Below are 17,631 nucleotides of genomic sequence, written 5' to 3'. Positions count from 1 at the left end.
TCTTTCTGACATTTTCTCCCTCAATCCTACCCGTCCCTTTTTTCACATCACTATCTTCTCTCCCTCTCCCTCTGAACTGTCTGGTTAGTGTATTACCGTGAGGGATATTTGAATGGTAATTGCCCTCCCATGGTCCTGAGGTTTTAATCTGTCTGCGAGGGAAGAGGAACTCTATTAATTGAAGATGGGATTGCAGCAGAGAGCTGCACTCGTTTGCCCCTCCATCTCTTGGGTTTCCTGTCCACTGTCCTGAACGATGGGTCTCGTACAAGGAAATAATCCATCATCTTTCCAGACTGACAGAGAACTTGCCCAAACAGTCCGGCGACAATACAATTAACATTTACAATCTGCTCAGAATGCCACAGAATGCCAAGGGACAACATGTTAGTCAATGGGTTAAATAAATTACAAGGCTGAAATGAAACAGAAAGGAGAAACCTGAAACCTTGTCCATGTGAGAGTGATTACAAAAGGGTCAGAATACTGACCTGGAATTTTGCTATACATGCGTGCAAGATGGGAGGTTGGTAAAGTTAATATGACATTAAAAATTGACTTTTTTGTAAATTAATTTTTCATCAAAATGTAATAACTTGCTCTGCCTCTGAAATTAGTTTCCTGTTCTGCTGATGTGAAGTGGAAAAATCATTGACTATTTGATCATTGATCTATCATTGAGTATTTTTGTCCTGATTTCCAGTAAAAAAAATCTCAGCATTCTCAAAACAGAATCAATTTACTTGAATTAAGTTTATTACTTACCCTACTGGCAAATTGAATGTGTTTTCAATTTGAGTGAGACAATAAATTCTCTATATAAGAGTGATATTACTACTGAGTTCAAATAAATGGGCAGGGCTTGGTTTTATTTTATTTTATTTTTTTATTATTATTTATACATGAAGGTCACAGTTAAACAGTCTTGAAAAAAAAATGTATACCATGCCTTCATAGTTTATTTTTGTTACTTTAGTACAAGTTAAACTAAATGAAAACGAGAAGTGTTGCCTTGCCAAGTAGATGAAATAAAATAACATTCATATATATATATATATATATATATATATATATGTGTGTGTGTGTGTGTGTGTGTATTCACCACTGAAATTAGTTTCCTGTTCAGCTGAAATTAATTTCTTTCTTGATTTCCAGTAAAAATATCTAATAATATTCGAAACAGGATCAATTTACTTATCTTGAATTCAGTTTATTTTACTTACCCTACTGGCAAATTGTTTTTCTTGCTTTAATCATAAACCTCACTAAAGATAAGGGATAGATACAACAAGATTTCAAAGCTAAAAGGGGAGCAAGAGAGAGATGAAGAATAAAAAAGAAAGGAGACGGAAAGACAGAGAGAAGGACAATCGAATAGAGATTATTTACTGCAGCGCACACCACACAGCACACACCCTCGGCTATGCGCTGTAATGTATCACAGTGAAATGCCGTAGACTTTATCAGCCATCAGAATCAGTGCCAGGAAGAACAGAAACTCAGGAGAAACAGGCCTGCAGAAGACTCTGCATCTGATACATACCATTAGACACAGCCCCATATTCCTAAAGCCCTCCGGTTCTCTGAGGAACAGAACGTCAGGACCCTGAAAAGCTGTGGCATGTGTTTGTGACTCACCACACGTCCTCAGAATCCTCGTCACACTCTGCCCCAAACTGACAAATGTCGCACGTTGATGTCTCCTTCTGACTGATCTCTGCAGAACCCTCGTTAACTGGTGAGAGCGAAAGAGAGAGAGAGAGAGAAAAGTGAGTGAGAGATCTTAAAGGATTCATCATATCATGAGGAATACAATTTTCCTGTTTCCTTTCAGATAAAAGAGTTCAGTGTTCTTTTATTGGTTTATGAAATAATCTGAAACTGATGCTGTTGTTTTTCAAATAAGCCTTGGCAACACTAATAAAAAAAATGTGTCATTTTATTCAGAAAAGAAAACTTGAGCTCCATCACAGAATGTTATATACACGTATAGGCCTACTTCAAAATATCCTGTAAAATTTATGTTTCATTCCCCGTTTTTAATTTCTAAAGATTAATCTTTCTAAAGATTGTAATTTCTAAACAATAAGTTATCTAAACCTTATTGTAAAGTGTTACAGAAAAAGCAAATGTAATCCTATAGGAAGTGAAAATTTGAATGTGTGGGGTTTCTAGATGACCATATGTAGATAACAGCAGAAACCATGTGGTGTATGATTAAATAATTGGTTGATTATTGCTGGGGACCAACCCGCTGGCTGCAGTATCAGCCAACTTGCCCCTCTACAAAATAAAAATGTAACCGTAAAAAAGATTTGTGATGGTAAACAACCAGAGACTCTTCCTTTAGCCCTCGCCTGCACGAAAATCTGACATTATCACCAGTTCAATAACACAGAGATCAAGACACCTCACCTCAGAAACAAACAGTGTTCGGTATGCACTTGCAATATAATCTAAGCTTTAATAGTGCCCATGACTAAACACTTCAATTAGGGCAGTGCTAATTGCAAATTTGCGGTGCTTGAGCAGCAGTTGGCAGTAAATGAAAAGATCTAAGTAAACATAGCATGTGAGGGCTTCTGAAGGCTAAATATGGGTCAAGCAGCAGCTTTTAGCCTGAGAAAATAGCTGGTTTGAGTGGGTGTAAAGGAACGGCCTGATTTTCCACACATTATGGAGTATGAAGTGTCAGGCCTGAGTTGCTGCACTGTGTTCACATTCAGGAAGTCAGGGATAGTGTGTGAAGTTGCTAATTAAAAGCTAACTAAAATGGAGATATTAGAAATCGCCTAAGATGTATTTTGTGAAAGTCGCCTTCTTGTTGTCGCTTACAATCAAATGCAGAATGTTAGTATGATCAAAGTCAATTGTGAGTTAGTTGAGGAAGCACATTTTTACATTAGTTCATCATGCTGTATGATGAATCTGATAGTTTGAGGTATTGAGGACCTACAATCGCAAAATGGAACCCGACAGCTCTGAATATAAATCATTACTGTAGTCTATACTCAGGGTATAGCAAGAACATGGTTCTGAACACAAGATTTTTTATTTGTTCAATAATTTATTTCTAACAAAAAACTAAAATAGCAGTTTTTAATTCATACCTGCATATGAATATGTCTACTTCCCTACTATATAGTAGGTGAAAAAAAAGTAGAGTGTCCAAATTTACAGAATTCATAAAATAGTAGGTCTTTTTTGTTACTACCTTTATGTGTGTGTGTGCTTGAAGATTCTTGCATATCGCTGCTCAGTTATGTGAGGCAGAGCAAGAAAGAAGTGCTGTTTCCACGTCGATAGAAAATATCTGATTCTGAGTGTGTATGTGTGTGATTTAGAATGTATGAGCCAGAGTTCATCAATGATTTACACTCAGACATTAAAACATGTTTGATCCTGCTGGAGGAGGGGAAATGCTTTCCTCAAGCTAAACTCTTCTCTTGAGTCTCTAAGCGGCTGAACCCCTCCCTCCATCTCCCTTCCTGCCCTTTTCTATTTCTCTCCCACAGTGGCTACATTTGTTCACTTGTTCTATGCTTTCTCCCTCTTGTATGGCTTTCACATGTCTTTATCTATCTGATTTCATTTTGAATTATTTTATTTCTTATTTCAATTATTTTCTTCTCATCCTCAATTTCTTGTTCTTTGCTCTTTGAGCCACATTCTTCTATTGTTCTGTTCTTCTATTTTTTCCCCCCAGTCCCTGTTTATCAATTCCTGATCAGTTATAGGGATGGGCAGGGTAGCTTACTAGCTGTCCAACAACAGTTGGGTTCGTTCTATTCCATAATAATAATAATAATAATAATAATAATAATAATAATACAACAAAATACAGTACATCACGATTAAGAAATGTTTCTTAAGCATCAAATCAGCATATTAGAATGATTTCTGAAGGAATCAAACCAAACAGAGCAGAGTAGGCTCTCGGAAAGGAGGAGTTTAGAGAGACTGAATCTTTAAACAATCCGTTTTCAGTCTCTGAGAAATGAGGTGATGTGCAATGTATATTATGAGAAAATTAAAGTATTTTTTTTACCTCTGATGCATGAAAATGCATTGTAGGAACAAAATTAGAAACCTTCAGAATAGCATATTAGGGGCACACAAAAATATTAGTGTAATTATAGAAAATCAAGCAAGTTCTGGCAGATCACATTAGTCAAGCTCGCATCAGATGACTCTCAGCTGATCCACGTCTACCTATAGGAATACAACGCCTATCACATCATCCATATATATAAGCTCCTTCAGTATTATCAGCAGCAATCGCATTTCTTAGGAACGAATTACCTCCTCCATCCCCAGCTCCTCCTGTCGTCACTCAGGATTTGGCATTCTGATTCCCCTTTGAATCAGACTAATTTCTCGAATTATGTTGCACATTCAAATCTTTATTAATTAATGATATCTGCAATACATTCATGTTGGTTCTGTTCTGTTTATCACTGCTCTCCCTGCTCTTATCTATGCTAGGCTGCATGGATGCGCAGGGAGTTCTTGCCCAGAACTGAACCATACCACCAATCCAACTGTATGCTAAATACAGTCAGTCATATTTGACGATAGTGGTCCTGACAGAAATGAATACAAAAATACGAAATACAAAATCATGGAGACAGTACACACACCTGTACGTCTCGCAGTAAAGGCCCTTTCACATGACTTGCATCAGCATTGCCCAATAAATAGAACTATAAGAGAGAAACATCAGCTATTAACTCCAGTGGCAGTGTGCCAGTCAAGCATTGTATTGTGTCACTCGCAACTATTTAAAGTTTAAACTATTTAAAATTTGACCTTGTTTGCCACAACCTTTTGAGACACAGCCAGTGACTACTGAAAAATTCACATGCAATTACAGATCCTAAGTTTATTATTTTTACACATGCTTTTACATCTCTAATGATGTATTTTACAGTTAAAAAAAAGAAAAACAGTCAAACTATATGAGGAGATCTTGAATTCCTCATAATTTCCTTTTAATTGGTTGTTTGCCCTCTTGTTTCCAACAGCAACCCAGTTTTTAATCCAGTGCATGGACTTATACATGTCAACCAATGTTTGATGATTGCTTTATTTCTTTCAAATAAATGTTTCCACTGTTTACTGTGTGCACATTCTGCTTTCATGCTCAGGATACAGTGCACAGTGTACAATATATAGTGCCCACTATTTTTTTTAAATAGTAATTGAAACAGTAGGCAATATTCCTTAAACATGAATGTCATGGAAATGAAAACATTTTATTTAGCAATTTGCTTTTTTAAATGTAAGAATTTGGTAAATGCCTGCAGTCCGATCAAAAAAAAAAAAAAAAAAAAAAATCATCGCTGTAATTATCGTTCATTTTGGAAATGAAAAGTCAAGCAGAGCACACTGCAGTGGACATTTTGCCAATCATCTACACTCAAAAATCTGTCACTGGGAGCAGTACCCTATCCAAAGTTAAAGGGATAGTTCACCCAAAAATGAAAATGTTGTCATAATTTACTCACCGTCAGATTGTTTCAAACCTGTATGAGTTTCTTTCTTCTGTTGAACACCAAAGAATATATTTTGAAGAATGTTGGTAACCTGACATTTGACGGTAGCCATTGACTTCAATAGAATTTTTTCCTACTATGGAAGTCAATGGCTTCACCCTGGTGTGTAAATGATGACTTAACTTTCATTTTAGGGTGAACTATCCCTTTAAGGGTGTATATTAGTACCTTTTAGTAAAGGTATACATTAGTACATAAATGGTCCATATTAGTTCCTTTTGAAAGAGTACCACCCCAGTGTCAGCTTTTCTACCTTTTTTTTGGGAGTGTGTGTATTCCCTGTATGCAATAACTTTGTACACATACACAGTACTACATACATACTATATATAATTTATATATACTTTATACACATAATTTTTCAAAAGTGAAGTCATTCTTACATAAAACTTGATCAAAAATGCAAATTATGTTCTGATATAAACATGTGACTTGGTAAGTATCAAAATGCCTACTATTTCACAGTTTCTCTTTCTCCATTCCTTGTTTCACATTCATTCCCAGTTGATCAGTCAAACTTTTCTAATATTTCAGAATATATATATATATATATATATATCATCCCTCACTTCAGAGCATCCCTCCCTCTCTCTTTCTTCTGTTTCTCTCTTTTTAGATCTTCCCATCACCCCATCCGGTATCTCTTTTTAATTAGCCATGTTCTAGAGTGAAATTCCTCATCCTGGATTCACATCATAAGTACCGCTGGCATATTCATATCTATCAAGAGAGGCGGACAGAAGCTGCAGTCATCCGAACTCAGTATGAGCAGTACGAGCTTGAGCAGTATGAGTATGTGTGTGCGGATGTGAACAGACAAAGCGAGATATGAGATCATTATTGTAAAGCTCCGTATTAATTAGGGATGAGTTGAAAATACTCACCATCATTCCCTGATCCAGAGCCAGCATCTACAAAGCAGAAAAACAGATGGTCAGGATTGGAACAGTAGTGCCGTGTCCATTCAAACGGATTTAGTTGTGTTTTTGAACCAATTCTAAGTGTAACTTACAAACAAAATGACAATATATTTAGTAATTAGATTACACACTCATAGATACAATCATTCACACCTCTAAATCCATCTGTCTAATCGAGTTGCTGTTTTTGCAAATCATTTGCATTAAATTGAAAATTCTGTCATCATCTATCTAGCCGTGCACATTTTGTCTAACTTTTTTCTTGTGGAACACAAAATGCTTATTAATTACTGACTGTCAAGTTCAGATGCAATTTTATTTTTTATTTTATTTTATTTAGGTTGAGATTTTGAACCCTCTTTGCTCATTAAGCAAACTGTAGTTTTTTTTTAAAAGAAAAGAAAAATGGTGTAGTTTAATTAATTATCAAAAAATTGCATAATGTCAATATTAAAGGGATACTCCACCCAAAATAAAAAATCTCACCAGAAGTATTTGGCTTTCTTTCTTCAGATAAACACAAATGGAGATTTTTCAAAAAATAATCAATTAATGTGAGTCCATATGTAAGTACTGTATATGGGACCCCCCAAAGTTGACGCTTCATAAACCACACAAAGCGAACACGACGGTAATCCATACATCCCCAGTTGATGAATTAATGTCTTCTAAAGCAAAATGATAGGTGTTTTAGAAAAATACTAATATTTATAACATTTTGACCTAAAAAAACCCCATTGTTTCAGGCCAACTGTCATACGAAAAATATTAGCATTTAAAAATATTAGCATTAGCACACCTATCAATTTGCTATCAAGATATTAATTCTTATTAAACTTATGGATTACCATCGTGTTCACTTTGTGTGGTTTTGAAGTGTCAACTTTGGGGGTCCCACTAGTATTATATGTATTATAGTATTATAAAAATCTTTGTTTGTATTCATCTGATAATGAAAGCCATATTCATCTGGGACGGTAAATGATGAGAGAGTTTTCATTTTTGAGAGGAGCATCCCAAATACAACCAATTGGGCCAGTTTAAATTAAAGGGATAGTTCACCCAAAAATGAAAATTCTGTCATCATACTATGGAAGTCAATGGGGTCCATCAACTGTTTGGTTACCGACATTCTTCAAAATATCTTCTTTTGTGTTCAACAGAAAAAAGAAATTCATACAGGTTTGAAACAACTTGAGGGAGAGTAAATGATGACAGAATTTTCATTTTTGGGTGAACTATCCCTTTAATGTGACTGTTTTGTTTTTATTCATTATTGACAATAATGTATTTATCGCTGTAATTATTAAGTTGTTGGCATCTTATTAATTTTAAACAATTAATATAGCTAAATATGTTATATAAATATCCACCCCTCCCTCCCCACAGCCCGCAGATTTGAGCTACGCCACTTGAATAAGCTTATAGATCAAACGTCAAATAAAACTGTCACTTTGTAGGTTCGATGGTCTCTGCCTATGCTTAGATTACAAATACAAATTCACCTGTTGTGCCATTTTCCCAACAGCCACCTTATAATCTTTATCTGAGTCAGTGAAGGTTGCACAGACAGCGCACAGGAGAACAATAGAAGCAATATCACAGACATCATGCAAAACAAAAGTCAATGTGGCACAGTGCACTTCTTTCCAAGCCCTACTTAAAAGAGGCATTTATAGAACACTAACGTACACCAGAGGCTTCTAACTCTAGAACATTCCCAGGACTTAAACCGAGCTGTTATGGGCCTAATGTATTTGATATGTAGAACTGAGAACTAGAGGGTGAAAGAACAAGAATTATCGAGGGAAATGTATACATTAGAGAGGAAGGGAAGGGAGGCTGGCTGTCACCTCATTTCCAATTTTTAACACTTATAAATCTGCCCTCCGGCTGCATCTGTACCTCTCAAAATATAAATAATGGAGTTCTTGTGGTTTCATTTGAGGTGAAAACAAAAAGTAGCCCCAGATAACCCCACTTTCTCTCTCTCAAGTTCAAGGGCACAGCCGCTATGACTAGACTGTACTGTGTTCTCTCGCTCTCAGTCTTTCTCGCCATCCGCCCCTGGGCTTGACGGCAGCTTTGGGAAAATCTGACATTCATCAATTTGTTATGATGGAGAGGAGCAGCTTATAGCTCTGTGCCCTCCCATCAATCACCCCACCAATTATTCCCCGCCCAGAACAAATATAAATCTTCGTTTGAGATGGCCACAGGAAGGCGAGGCCTTAATGTGTTATTCCTTTAATTCCAAACTGTGCCTCTCCTGCTCTAGTGCAGAAATACTTTTCTAAATCAGTATTTTTTTGTCTTGTTTTTCTGTAAAAATATCTTAACCCTTCTAAGGGGCTGTTTACACAACACCATTTTCAACTAAAAACGTAAAACTTTTAATGCGTTTTGGCCATTCGTTACACGACAACAGCGTTTTTGGGTGCCTGAAAACGCAAAGTTTTGAAAACGGGTTTCAAAGTGCAAGTTTTTGAAACCGTTATCTGTGTAAACAACAAAAAAATGCGAATCTCAGAAGACGATGACGTCATGCACATGCGTATTACGTGTTCAGTCTATAGTGTTTCATCACCATCTAATGGCCTGGCAGCAGAATAGAGGATTTTTAGTCGTTTTCGCGAATCCGATTGAATGGGGATCGTTTTGACAATGGTATCATCTGTACATGGAAAACTCAAAGGAAAGACTTCTCAGTTTTAAGCATATCATTGTCGTGGAAACGTACCCTAAGTAAGGGATAATGTAGAGCCAGCTGGTCATTATTGCAAAATAATTAGCTTTAGTTCAATCATGAAATCTCTCTGAATAGTTTTAGCATGTTATTGAAAATGACAATGTTTAGTCTAGGCGGATTACGCTGCTGCTGTTGATTATTTCTGCTGCTGCAGAGCAAGCAATAGATATTGCTATTGCTATTGCTAATAGATAACAGACTAGATAACAGACATATGCTGCTACTGCATAAATAGATATACATATATCCTGTAGTAGATCTACTGTAGGCAGGTGGAGCTGGGGGAGGTGGAGGGTTTCAGACAAAATCTGAGAGCGGCCTGCCTGCAGGACTAGCTCACAGCAAATAATGAACCAGACGTTTTAAATGTTCAACAAGCAATCTCATTGGCTGCAGAATCAGCAGAGGCCAATCAGCTTGTGCAATGCTGTAATGATGCGATTTCTAGCAGATTGCATGTAAAGGACCTATCAGCTAGTTTCATGGCTTAACTAGATATATTATGAATAATACAACTTATTCTATTATTAAAATGTATTCTATGAAGATGGCAAACTGTGAAAATAATATAAAAGCATTTAATTTAATTATATAAATAACCATTTAATTTAATTACTAGAATCATACCATAAGGAGGATAGGAAAGTCAAAATAAATGGATAGAGCCACTACAGCACAACTATTTTTTTGTAATTGTATTTCACATTATTACTGTTTTTACTGTTTAAAAATGCAGCCTTGGTGCATATGTACGCATACTGTAATGTGTATAGTCTTTTGGGGTTTTTCTTTTTACTCTTCTGTTCTTGTTTTGCCTGCCTGAGTTCCTAGCTAGTTTCCCTGGCTGTAAATAAGATTCCACAGACCTGTTTCTGTTCACCTTGGTTATGTTTCCCCATGTATTTAAACCCTGAGTTTCATTCTGTTCCTTTGTCCGGTATTGTCTATGTAAACATGGTTGTGTTTTATTTATCATGCAATCTCCTGAATGTTCATTGTGGATATAATAAAGACTGTGTTTTTTTCCTCTGTCTCCTTCGTCACGCAATTCATTCAACCAGCGCCAGACAGAAGCAATCAATTATGTTCAACAGCATTTTTGTTGTTGACATTAGTGAAACTATAGTTCCCAGCATGTTTTGAAAGGAACTGAATGGGGAGATGAAAAATGTTGAAATTAAGTACTATTTTATGTGATTTTGAATCACAAAAGTCAAAAGACTTTAATGTTCAGTTATGTTGGGATTTAGAACCGATTCAATTACACTCGGTTAACAATGTGGTAAAGAAAAAAGCAAGCACAATTTTATAATTCAGTGATGTGATATAAAATATATGAACCTGAATAAATTAATCATTTCGGGGAGTATAAAATCACTTAGAGTGAATCACTAATCTGGTCACTTAAAAATAACTATAATATTTCATAGTGCTGAAGTTAAATGAAAACATTATTAATTCATGTGGAACCAAAATACATGATTAAATCATGTAAATTCAACACACATTTATAAAAAATCATTTTTAAAAACCAAGACAAAATAAAAGAACAGATTAAGAAAATGATATTTTGCAATGTCCTCTTCCTAACCCTTTCAGTTTCTCACTTCTCTTTCTCTTTCCCAAACTTCTGTGTCCCCTGCTGGGTCACAGGTAACACAAATTGTCAGAAGTATGCAGATGAGGCTGAGCTCATTCATATTCATGAGGCTGTGGTTTTAATGAGGGACTCAATTACAGGACCACATTACACTGAACCTGTGACACTTCGGCTGTCTGAAATAGAAAGAGAGAGAGACAGAGGCTCTATGTATTCAGCATCTCATTTCTTCATCTTCAATCTGCGTTTTAATTCTCCAGATCATTCCTCGTTCCCTTTGCTGATCAGACCAATCCCCGTTGCACTCATGATCTTCCATAATTAGCCAAATTGTTGTCTGGGTCTGTCCTTTTGGTATTACATCATACTGTCTCCCTCTCTAACCGTCTCTCTCTCAAACTGCTCTGTGGGGAGCGTCTAGATGTTCTGATGGATTATACTAATGATGACTTTTCCGATTCCATCTTCCTCCAGCTTTGCCCCTTCCTCAGCACACACACACACACACACACACGCACAGGGTCTGATTTATAACCACCTCCCGCTATCTTTCTCTTCTTTACAAGTAATGGGTGATCAATTTGAGAACAGTGTGACCTGTGTTTATTCTGTCTCCAAACACACACACATATTTGTGTGCACCCATATAGCACAGCACACACAATGATTTGTGGTCTGTGAGGAAATGTAGCCCACTTTACTTGACACTGATTACTGTCTTTGCCTCTGAACAGCCCCACATCTCTGCATCACACTCAGACACACAGATGGCTGTTTTTCTACCATGGCTGGGACTCTACATTCCACTGTTTTATGTTATGTTGTATCAAACATAAAATTAACTTAGCCTGAAAAGCAGTTTGTTTTAAAGATATCTATGCCCGGTTTAACAGACAGGGCTTGGATTAAGCCAGGATTATGCCCTAGTTCAATTAGGGCATTTAAGTGGCTTTTATAAATGTGCCTTAGAAAAAAAAATATTACTGGTGTGCATCTTGAGACAAAACAATGCAGTGACAAACCTATTACCCAAGTTATTGAAAGAAAAAAAATGATCAAACAAATATTATTTTCTATAATTTGTGGGACTATACTACTAATATCCTACTACTAATATTTGTTTTATGTTTTTAAAATAAGTATCTTAGGCTTGCCAAGCTGCATTTAATTGAGTAAAATAAGTAAAACAGTAATATTGTGAAATATTATTACAATTTAAAATAACTGTTTTCTATTTAAATTTAATTAAAAATTCAATTTATTTATGTGATGCAAAGCAGAATTTTCAGCATCATTACTCCAGTCTTCAATGTCACATGATCCTTCAGAAATCATTCTAATTTCTTTTAAAAAATCTTACTGACTGAAACAATAGTGTAAGCTGATCAATAACTAAAAATATTTTTATATCCTACAACTAGGCCTACACCTGAATTTAAGCCACTTTATATTTAGATATTTATTATTATATATTTATTAGGGGTGTAACGGTATAGTATACGGTAAATGTATTCGCCCCAAACCGGCACGGTTCGGTGCATACAGTCAGACGACGAATACAGTCAGTCACAAGGAATGTACAGTTCCCAAATATTTATTTGTGTTCTCGATTAAATTAGCCGCCTTCCTCATTTAATAAAATAAGACTAAAATTGGGCTAATCATGGCCTCCTAATCATCCCAATATACTAATTGGCTTCATCACTCCTCTGAGATTGCTCCTCTCCACCAATAAGCCGGAGTGTGATGGGCATTCTGGCGCAATATGGCTGCCGTCGCATCATCCAGGTGGATGCTGCACATTGGTGGTGGTTGAGGAGATTCCCCCCCTCTATGTAAATCGCTTTGAGTGCTGAGAAAAGGGCTATATAAATGTAACAAATTATTATTAATTATTATTATTATAATCTAGAGACAGAGGACAAAAAGAGGACTGGACCAAAATAGTGTGTGTGTGTGTGTCCTCACATGAATTTACCTCTGAGTAGTGTATGTGTATCTGTGTGAGAAAAATGTAAAGAGGTGGAATGAAATCATTTGCCATTATAGCAATACATAAGCCCGATTGTGATTCCCCTGTGTTTTTCTGAATTGCCTTCAGAAAGCTGTGTCTCTCAGATAATTGATCAGAAAATTAAGAAAAGGCGAAAGAAAGAGACTGAAATGAGAGAGAAAAACAACGTGAAAACAAACAAGAATCGTTTCTGGAATTAAATGTTATTTAAAGATTCAATTTCAGTGAACATTGGAGTATCAGTATCTTCACCACCGGTGCTCTGCTTCTCTTTCTCTCTTCCACTGTAATATTGTACCAGGTGAGATGTTCTTCGAATTGCCTGCCATCACAATATCACCTGAAGTGTCACACTGTCAGAATGTCAGTCAAACCTGTATCTCAGCTGTCTCCCTCAGAAAAACAAACTGTAACCTGCACAAAATGTCTTTCATTTTTTTTCAGTAATAAATTGAGCTTTTATTTAAATTCTTACAGCCTGTTTCACACCACACACATTAGCAGCGTGCGAGGGGAGCTGCCGCAACAGGTGTGTGTTGAGCTTTCACACTGTTTGACAGCAGTGAAATCCAAATTTCAGAAGCGATCTCACCAATGTCACAAACTGTGCTCAGATTTGCCAGAATGTCTGCAATAAAAACCCAGAGATTTTAATAAAACTCAAACATCATGTCATTAAAGTCTTTGAAGACCAATTTATCTATACAATTCACATTAAATTTATAACTCTATACTCATACTATACATTAACAACTTGTCCCTGTTTTCTTTTTCTTAAAGATTATTATACACTCACCAAGCACTTTATTGGGTGCACCTTGCTAGTACCGGGTTGGACCCCCTTTTGCCTTCAGAACTGCCTAAATTCTTCATAGCAGATGCTTCATAGTAGATTTTGGTCCATATTGACATGATAGCACCTCGCAGTTGCTGCAGATTTGTCGGCTGATGCGAATCTCCAGTTCCAGCACATCCCAAAGGTGCTCTATTGGATTGAGATCTGGTGACTGCGGAGGCCATTTGAGTACATTGAACTCAGTATGTTCAAGAAACCAGTTTGAGATGATTTGAGCTTTGTGACTAAAATGGTGTTATCTGGCTGGAAGTAGCCATCAGAAGATGGGCACACTGTGGTCATGAAGGGATGGACATTATAAGCAACAATACTCAGGTAGGCTGTGGCATTTAAACAATGCTCAATTGGTACGAAGGGGCCCAAAGTGTGCCAAGAAAATATTTAAACACACCTTTACACCACCACCACCAGCCTGAATGGTTGATACAAGGCTGGATGGATCCATGCTTTCATGTTGTTTACGCCAAATTCTCATCAGATCAGGCAACATTTTTCCAATCTTCAATTGTCCAATTTTAGTGAGCCCATGGGAATTGTAGCCTCAGTTTCATGTTCTTATCTGACAGGAGTGTCACCGGTGTGTCTTCTGCTGCTGTAGCCCAACTGCTTCGAGGTTGGACGTTTTGGGTGTTCAGAAATGCTCTTCTGCAAACCTTGGTTGTAACAAGTGTTTATTCGAGTTACTGTGGCCTTTATATCACCTCAAACCAGTTTAGCAATTCTCCTCTGACCTCTGGCATCAGCAAGGCATTTTATCCCACAGAACTGCCACTCTCTGGATCATTTCTCTTTTTCAGACCATTTCAGATCAGCAGTTTCTGAAATACTCAGACCGTCTGGCACCATCAACCATGACACGATCAAAGTTCCCCATTCTGATGCTCAGTTTGAACTTCAGCAGATTGTCTTGACATTGTCTGCATGCCAAATTGCATTGAGTTGCTGCCATCGGATTGGCTGATTTAAATTTGCATTAACGAGCAGTCGAACTGGTGTACCTAATAAATTGGCCGGTGAGTGTATATCCCAATCTCACAAGTGTCATTATCAGCGTTAATATTCTGAACCAACCGTGTCGTTCAGTATTCACCCAACACCAGGTGCATTCGTCACTCTCACTAGCCATTAGCCGTCAGTGAATGATCATTACTTTAGCTTATAATCACTGTTATTTCATCCGTGGTGTGGCTCTAAGGAACCCGAGTACTGCCACGAGTCAGAACTCAGATTGAACCCCGCTGGATGTTTCACTGTGGAATGTTGTGCCTCTGAGCGTCGAGGGCATGTGAACATATCACTTCTCCCTGCTAATGAGAGTTTGCAGTTAAATTTAAACTTTTAAAACTTATTTGCAAAGCTCGAATGCCTATGCATGATAATAGAGAGATTCTGAGCCTACTGTATAACACTATCCTTGTTTTTTTGTTAGCAAAACACCAGTTCTTTAAATGTGCAAAATGACCGAGGTTTAATTCCCTTGTGCAACTTTATAATTAAAGATATACAAACATTAATTTATGTATGGACTGTATGTATGTATTTATTTGTTAGTTGGTTAGTTGGTTGGGTTGCATTCAGAATTCACTTGCCTGAAAAATCTGGCCATAATCCATTTCTATGATGTGGAATCGAATTTAATTGATGTCAAATCTCTGTTTAAAGGTCAATATTTCAATATTGAACCCAAACATAATTTTGTCTTGTATTCCAGACCAGTTTATCCAATATATATATATATACACTCTTAAAACATTTTTCTAATCTTAAACTTTTTTTCATGTTTTAGGAAAACATTTTTACTGCTTAAACTTGTGTTTTGGGTACATTGTGTGTCAAGAAAGAAACATAAAGAATAAATTGTAAGAAAAATAAACGTATACAGATATTTTCTGAAAACATGTCTTTATGGCTGATTTGCTTCTCAAATAAATGTATCCCGTTTTAAAGACTTTTAGATCAGTTTCAATGGACATCAATACAAAAAAATATATTTATTTTTAATATATAATTTATATATTTATTTATATTTATAAAAAAATTATAATCTTTTAAAATTATTTAATTTTCTAAAGATTTAGTAACACTACAATAAAGTACAATTTGTTAACAATAGAAAATCATTGAAGAACAATATTTAAACAGCATTTATTAATCTAGGTTAAAGTTAATTCATAAAAAAAAAAAAACATTCTTAGTAAATTAGCAAATATAAATGTATACAACTTGAAATGTTAAAAAATGCATTAGTGAGAATTTACATAGAACTTAACATGAACTATTATTTAATTGGTTAAATGCTGTAAAAGTATTATTCATTGTTGGCTCAAGATACCTAATGCATTAACAAAATAGAACCATATTGTAAAGTATTAATGATTTTTGCTTCTCAAATAAATGTATCATGTTTTAAAGATGTTTAGATAGTTTCACTGGACAACAAAACAAAAAGATTTGGTTTATTTCTTAATAATTTGGTAACACTACAATAAGGTACAATTAGTTAACATTAGTAGATTGTTGAACAATATTTTAATCGCATTTATTAATCTAGGTTAAAGTTAATTCACAAAATACAGTTTTTTTCCATAATACATTAGCAAATGTAAATTTATACAACTTAAAATGTTGGAAAATGTATTAATACGAGAGTATTTAGAATTGAAGCATTGTTCATTGTTAGTTCCTGATACCAAATAGAACCTTATTGTAAAAAGTGTTAAAGATTGCAATCATCAGCACACACACAGTCACCTCTAAAACACAGGGACGTACCGACAGGGCAGGAGCCCTCTGACACCAACAGCACCTCTCTCTGCAATTTGCAGGCATCTTTGCGCAGGAGACAGTGGTTCTCATAGCTCTCGGCGTTAGATCCGCACACTGGAGCGTAGTCACTGCTGCACTGTAAAGAGAGAAAGAGACACAGGTGTCACAGATGCATGTTTCTGTTGTAAATGTTTAATGGTCGAGATCAGATGAGGACAAACTTTAATTACATTGGCGCTCTGAAACACAAGACATCTGTTCGGGTGTACATGACTGCAGATAGCGAAGAGTGAAATAATGGCTGGTATAACACCTGACTGTGACTCTACAGCACACACACACACGGGGAGGAACACAAGTCCGCTGGTGTTGTTGTGGCCAGCTGTGGTGTGGCGCCTGGAGGAAGCAGGTCACCCAGAAGCAAGAACACTGAAGGTGAACCGGTTTCACTCGTATATCAAGCCAAAGCAAATAGAGGTTATTTACATCAGCCGTTAAACAAGAGGTTATCCATCTATCTGAATACACACACGCACACACAACTGACACACAGCAAACACACTGTAAAATCACTGGAAACACACACTCACACCAACACAGAACTGCTGACTAATGGCCTGAGGGGAATAGAGAGCACAAGTGAGAAGGACAAAACAGACACGAGAGGGAGGGTGACTCTTTCAAAGTTTGAAATCTCTAGTGTGATTTATAAATCACAGGCACTCAGCCATTAACAGGACAAGGTGATTTAATGAACCAGAACACACTGAATCTGTCGGAAATGTCCACTGATATGCTCATTGCAGTGAAGTTAGGAGGACTTCTGTAATGAAGAGGCATGTTAATTCATGTTTTAATTTCATGTTTATACCAGGTAAATAAATGTATATGGAACCACATTTACCTTTGACTATCAACAAACATCTAATATACTATAGTATATTTTTTTTACTTTTGTACTGACATGATAGTTCACCTTTATGTGACTTTCTTTATTCTGTGGAGCGTGAAAGAAGATATTTTTGAGTGTTTTTTTTCCCCCATACAATGGATGTCAATGGTCCATATTGTTTGCACGTCAACGTTCTTCAAAATATCAAAATCTGAGGGTGAGTAAATGATGACTGAAGTTTCATTTTTGGGTGAACAATCTCTTTAACATACTATATTA

General features: G+C 36.3%; 3 protein-coding genes across 4 annotated transcripts in view; 1 reads left to right on the top strand and 2 right to left on the bottom strand.

Annotated features, from left to right (window-relative positions):
- Positions 1-17,631, bottom strand: part of iqcb1 (IQ motif containing B1) — a 364,203-nt gene that overhangs the window by 74,072 nt on the left and 272,500 nt on the right. The window lies entirely within an intron of this gene.
- tspeara (thrombospondin-type laminin G domain and EAR repeats a) overlaps positions 1-17,631 on the top strand; it is a 197,696-nt gene that overhangs the window by 110,686 nt on the left and 69,379 nt on the right. The gene's annotated exons all lie outside the window — the stretch shown is intronic.
- The window catches only part of tmeff2b (transmembrane protein with EGF-like and two follistatin-like domains 2b), a 66,270-nt gene that overhangs the window by 24,488 nt on the left and 24,151 nt on the right, over positions 1-17,631 (bottom strand). For both annotated transcript variants that reach the window (XM_082189880.1, XM_082189879.1), the window contains exons 3-5: positions 16,467-16,596; positions 6,440-6,466; positions 1,639-1,735 (exon numbers count right to left, since the gene is read on the bottom strand). In XM_082189880.1, coding sequence (XP_082046006.1) covers positions 1,639-1,735; positions 6,440-6,466; positions 16,467-16,596 — 254 coding nt within the window. The remainder of the gene's footprint in view (positions 1-1,638; positions 1,736-6,439; positions 6,467-16,466; positions 16,597-17,631) is intronic.

Source organism: Leuciscus leuciscus (assembly GCF_965113295.1).
Source record: "Leuciscus leuciscus genome assembly, chromosome: 14".
NCBI lineage: Eukaryota > Metazoa > Chordata > Actinopteri > Cypriniformes > Leuciscidae > Leuciscus > Leuciscus leuciscus.
This window is presented reverse-complemented; position numbering and strand designations above follow the sequence as displayed.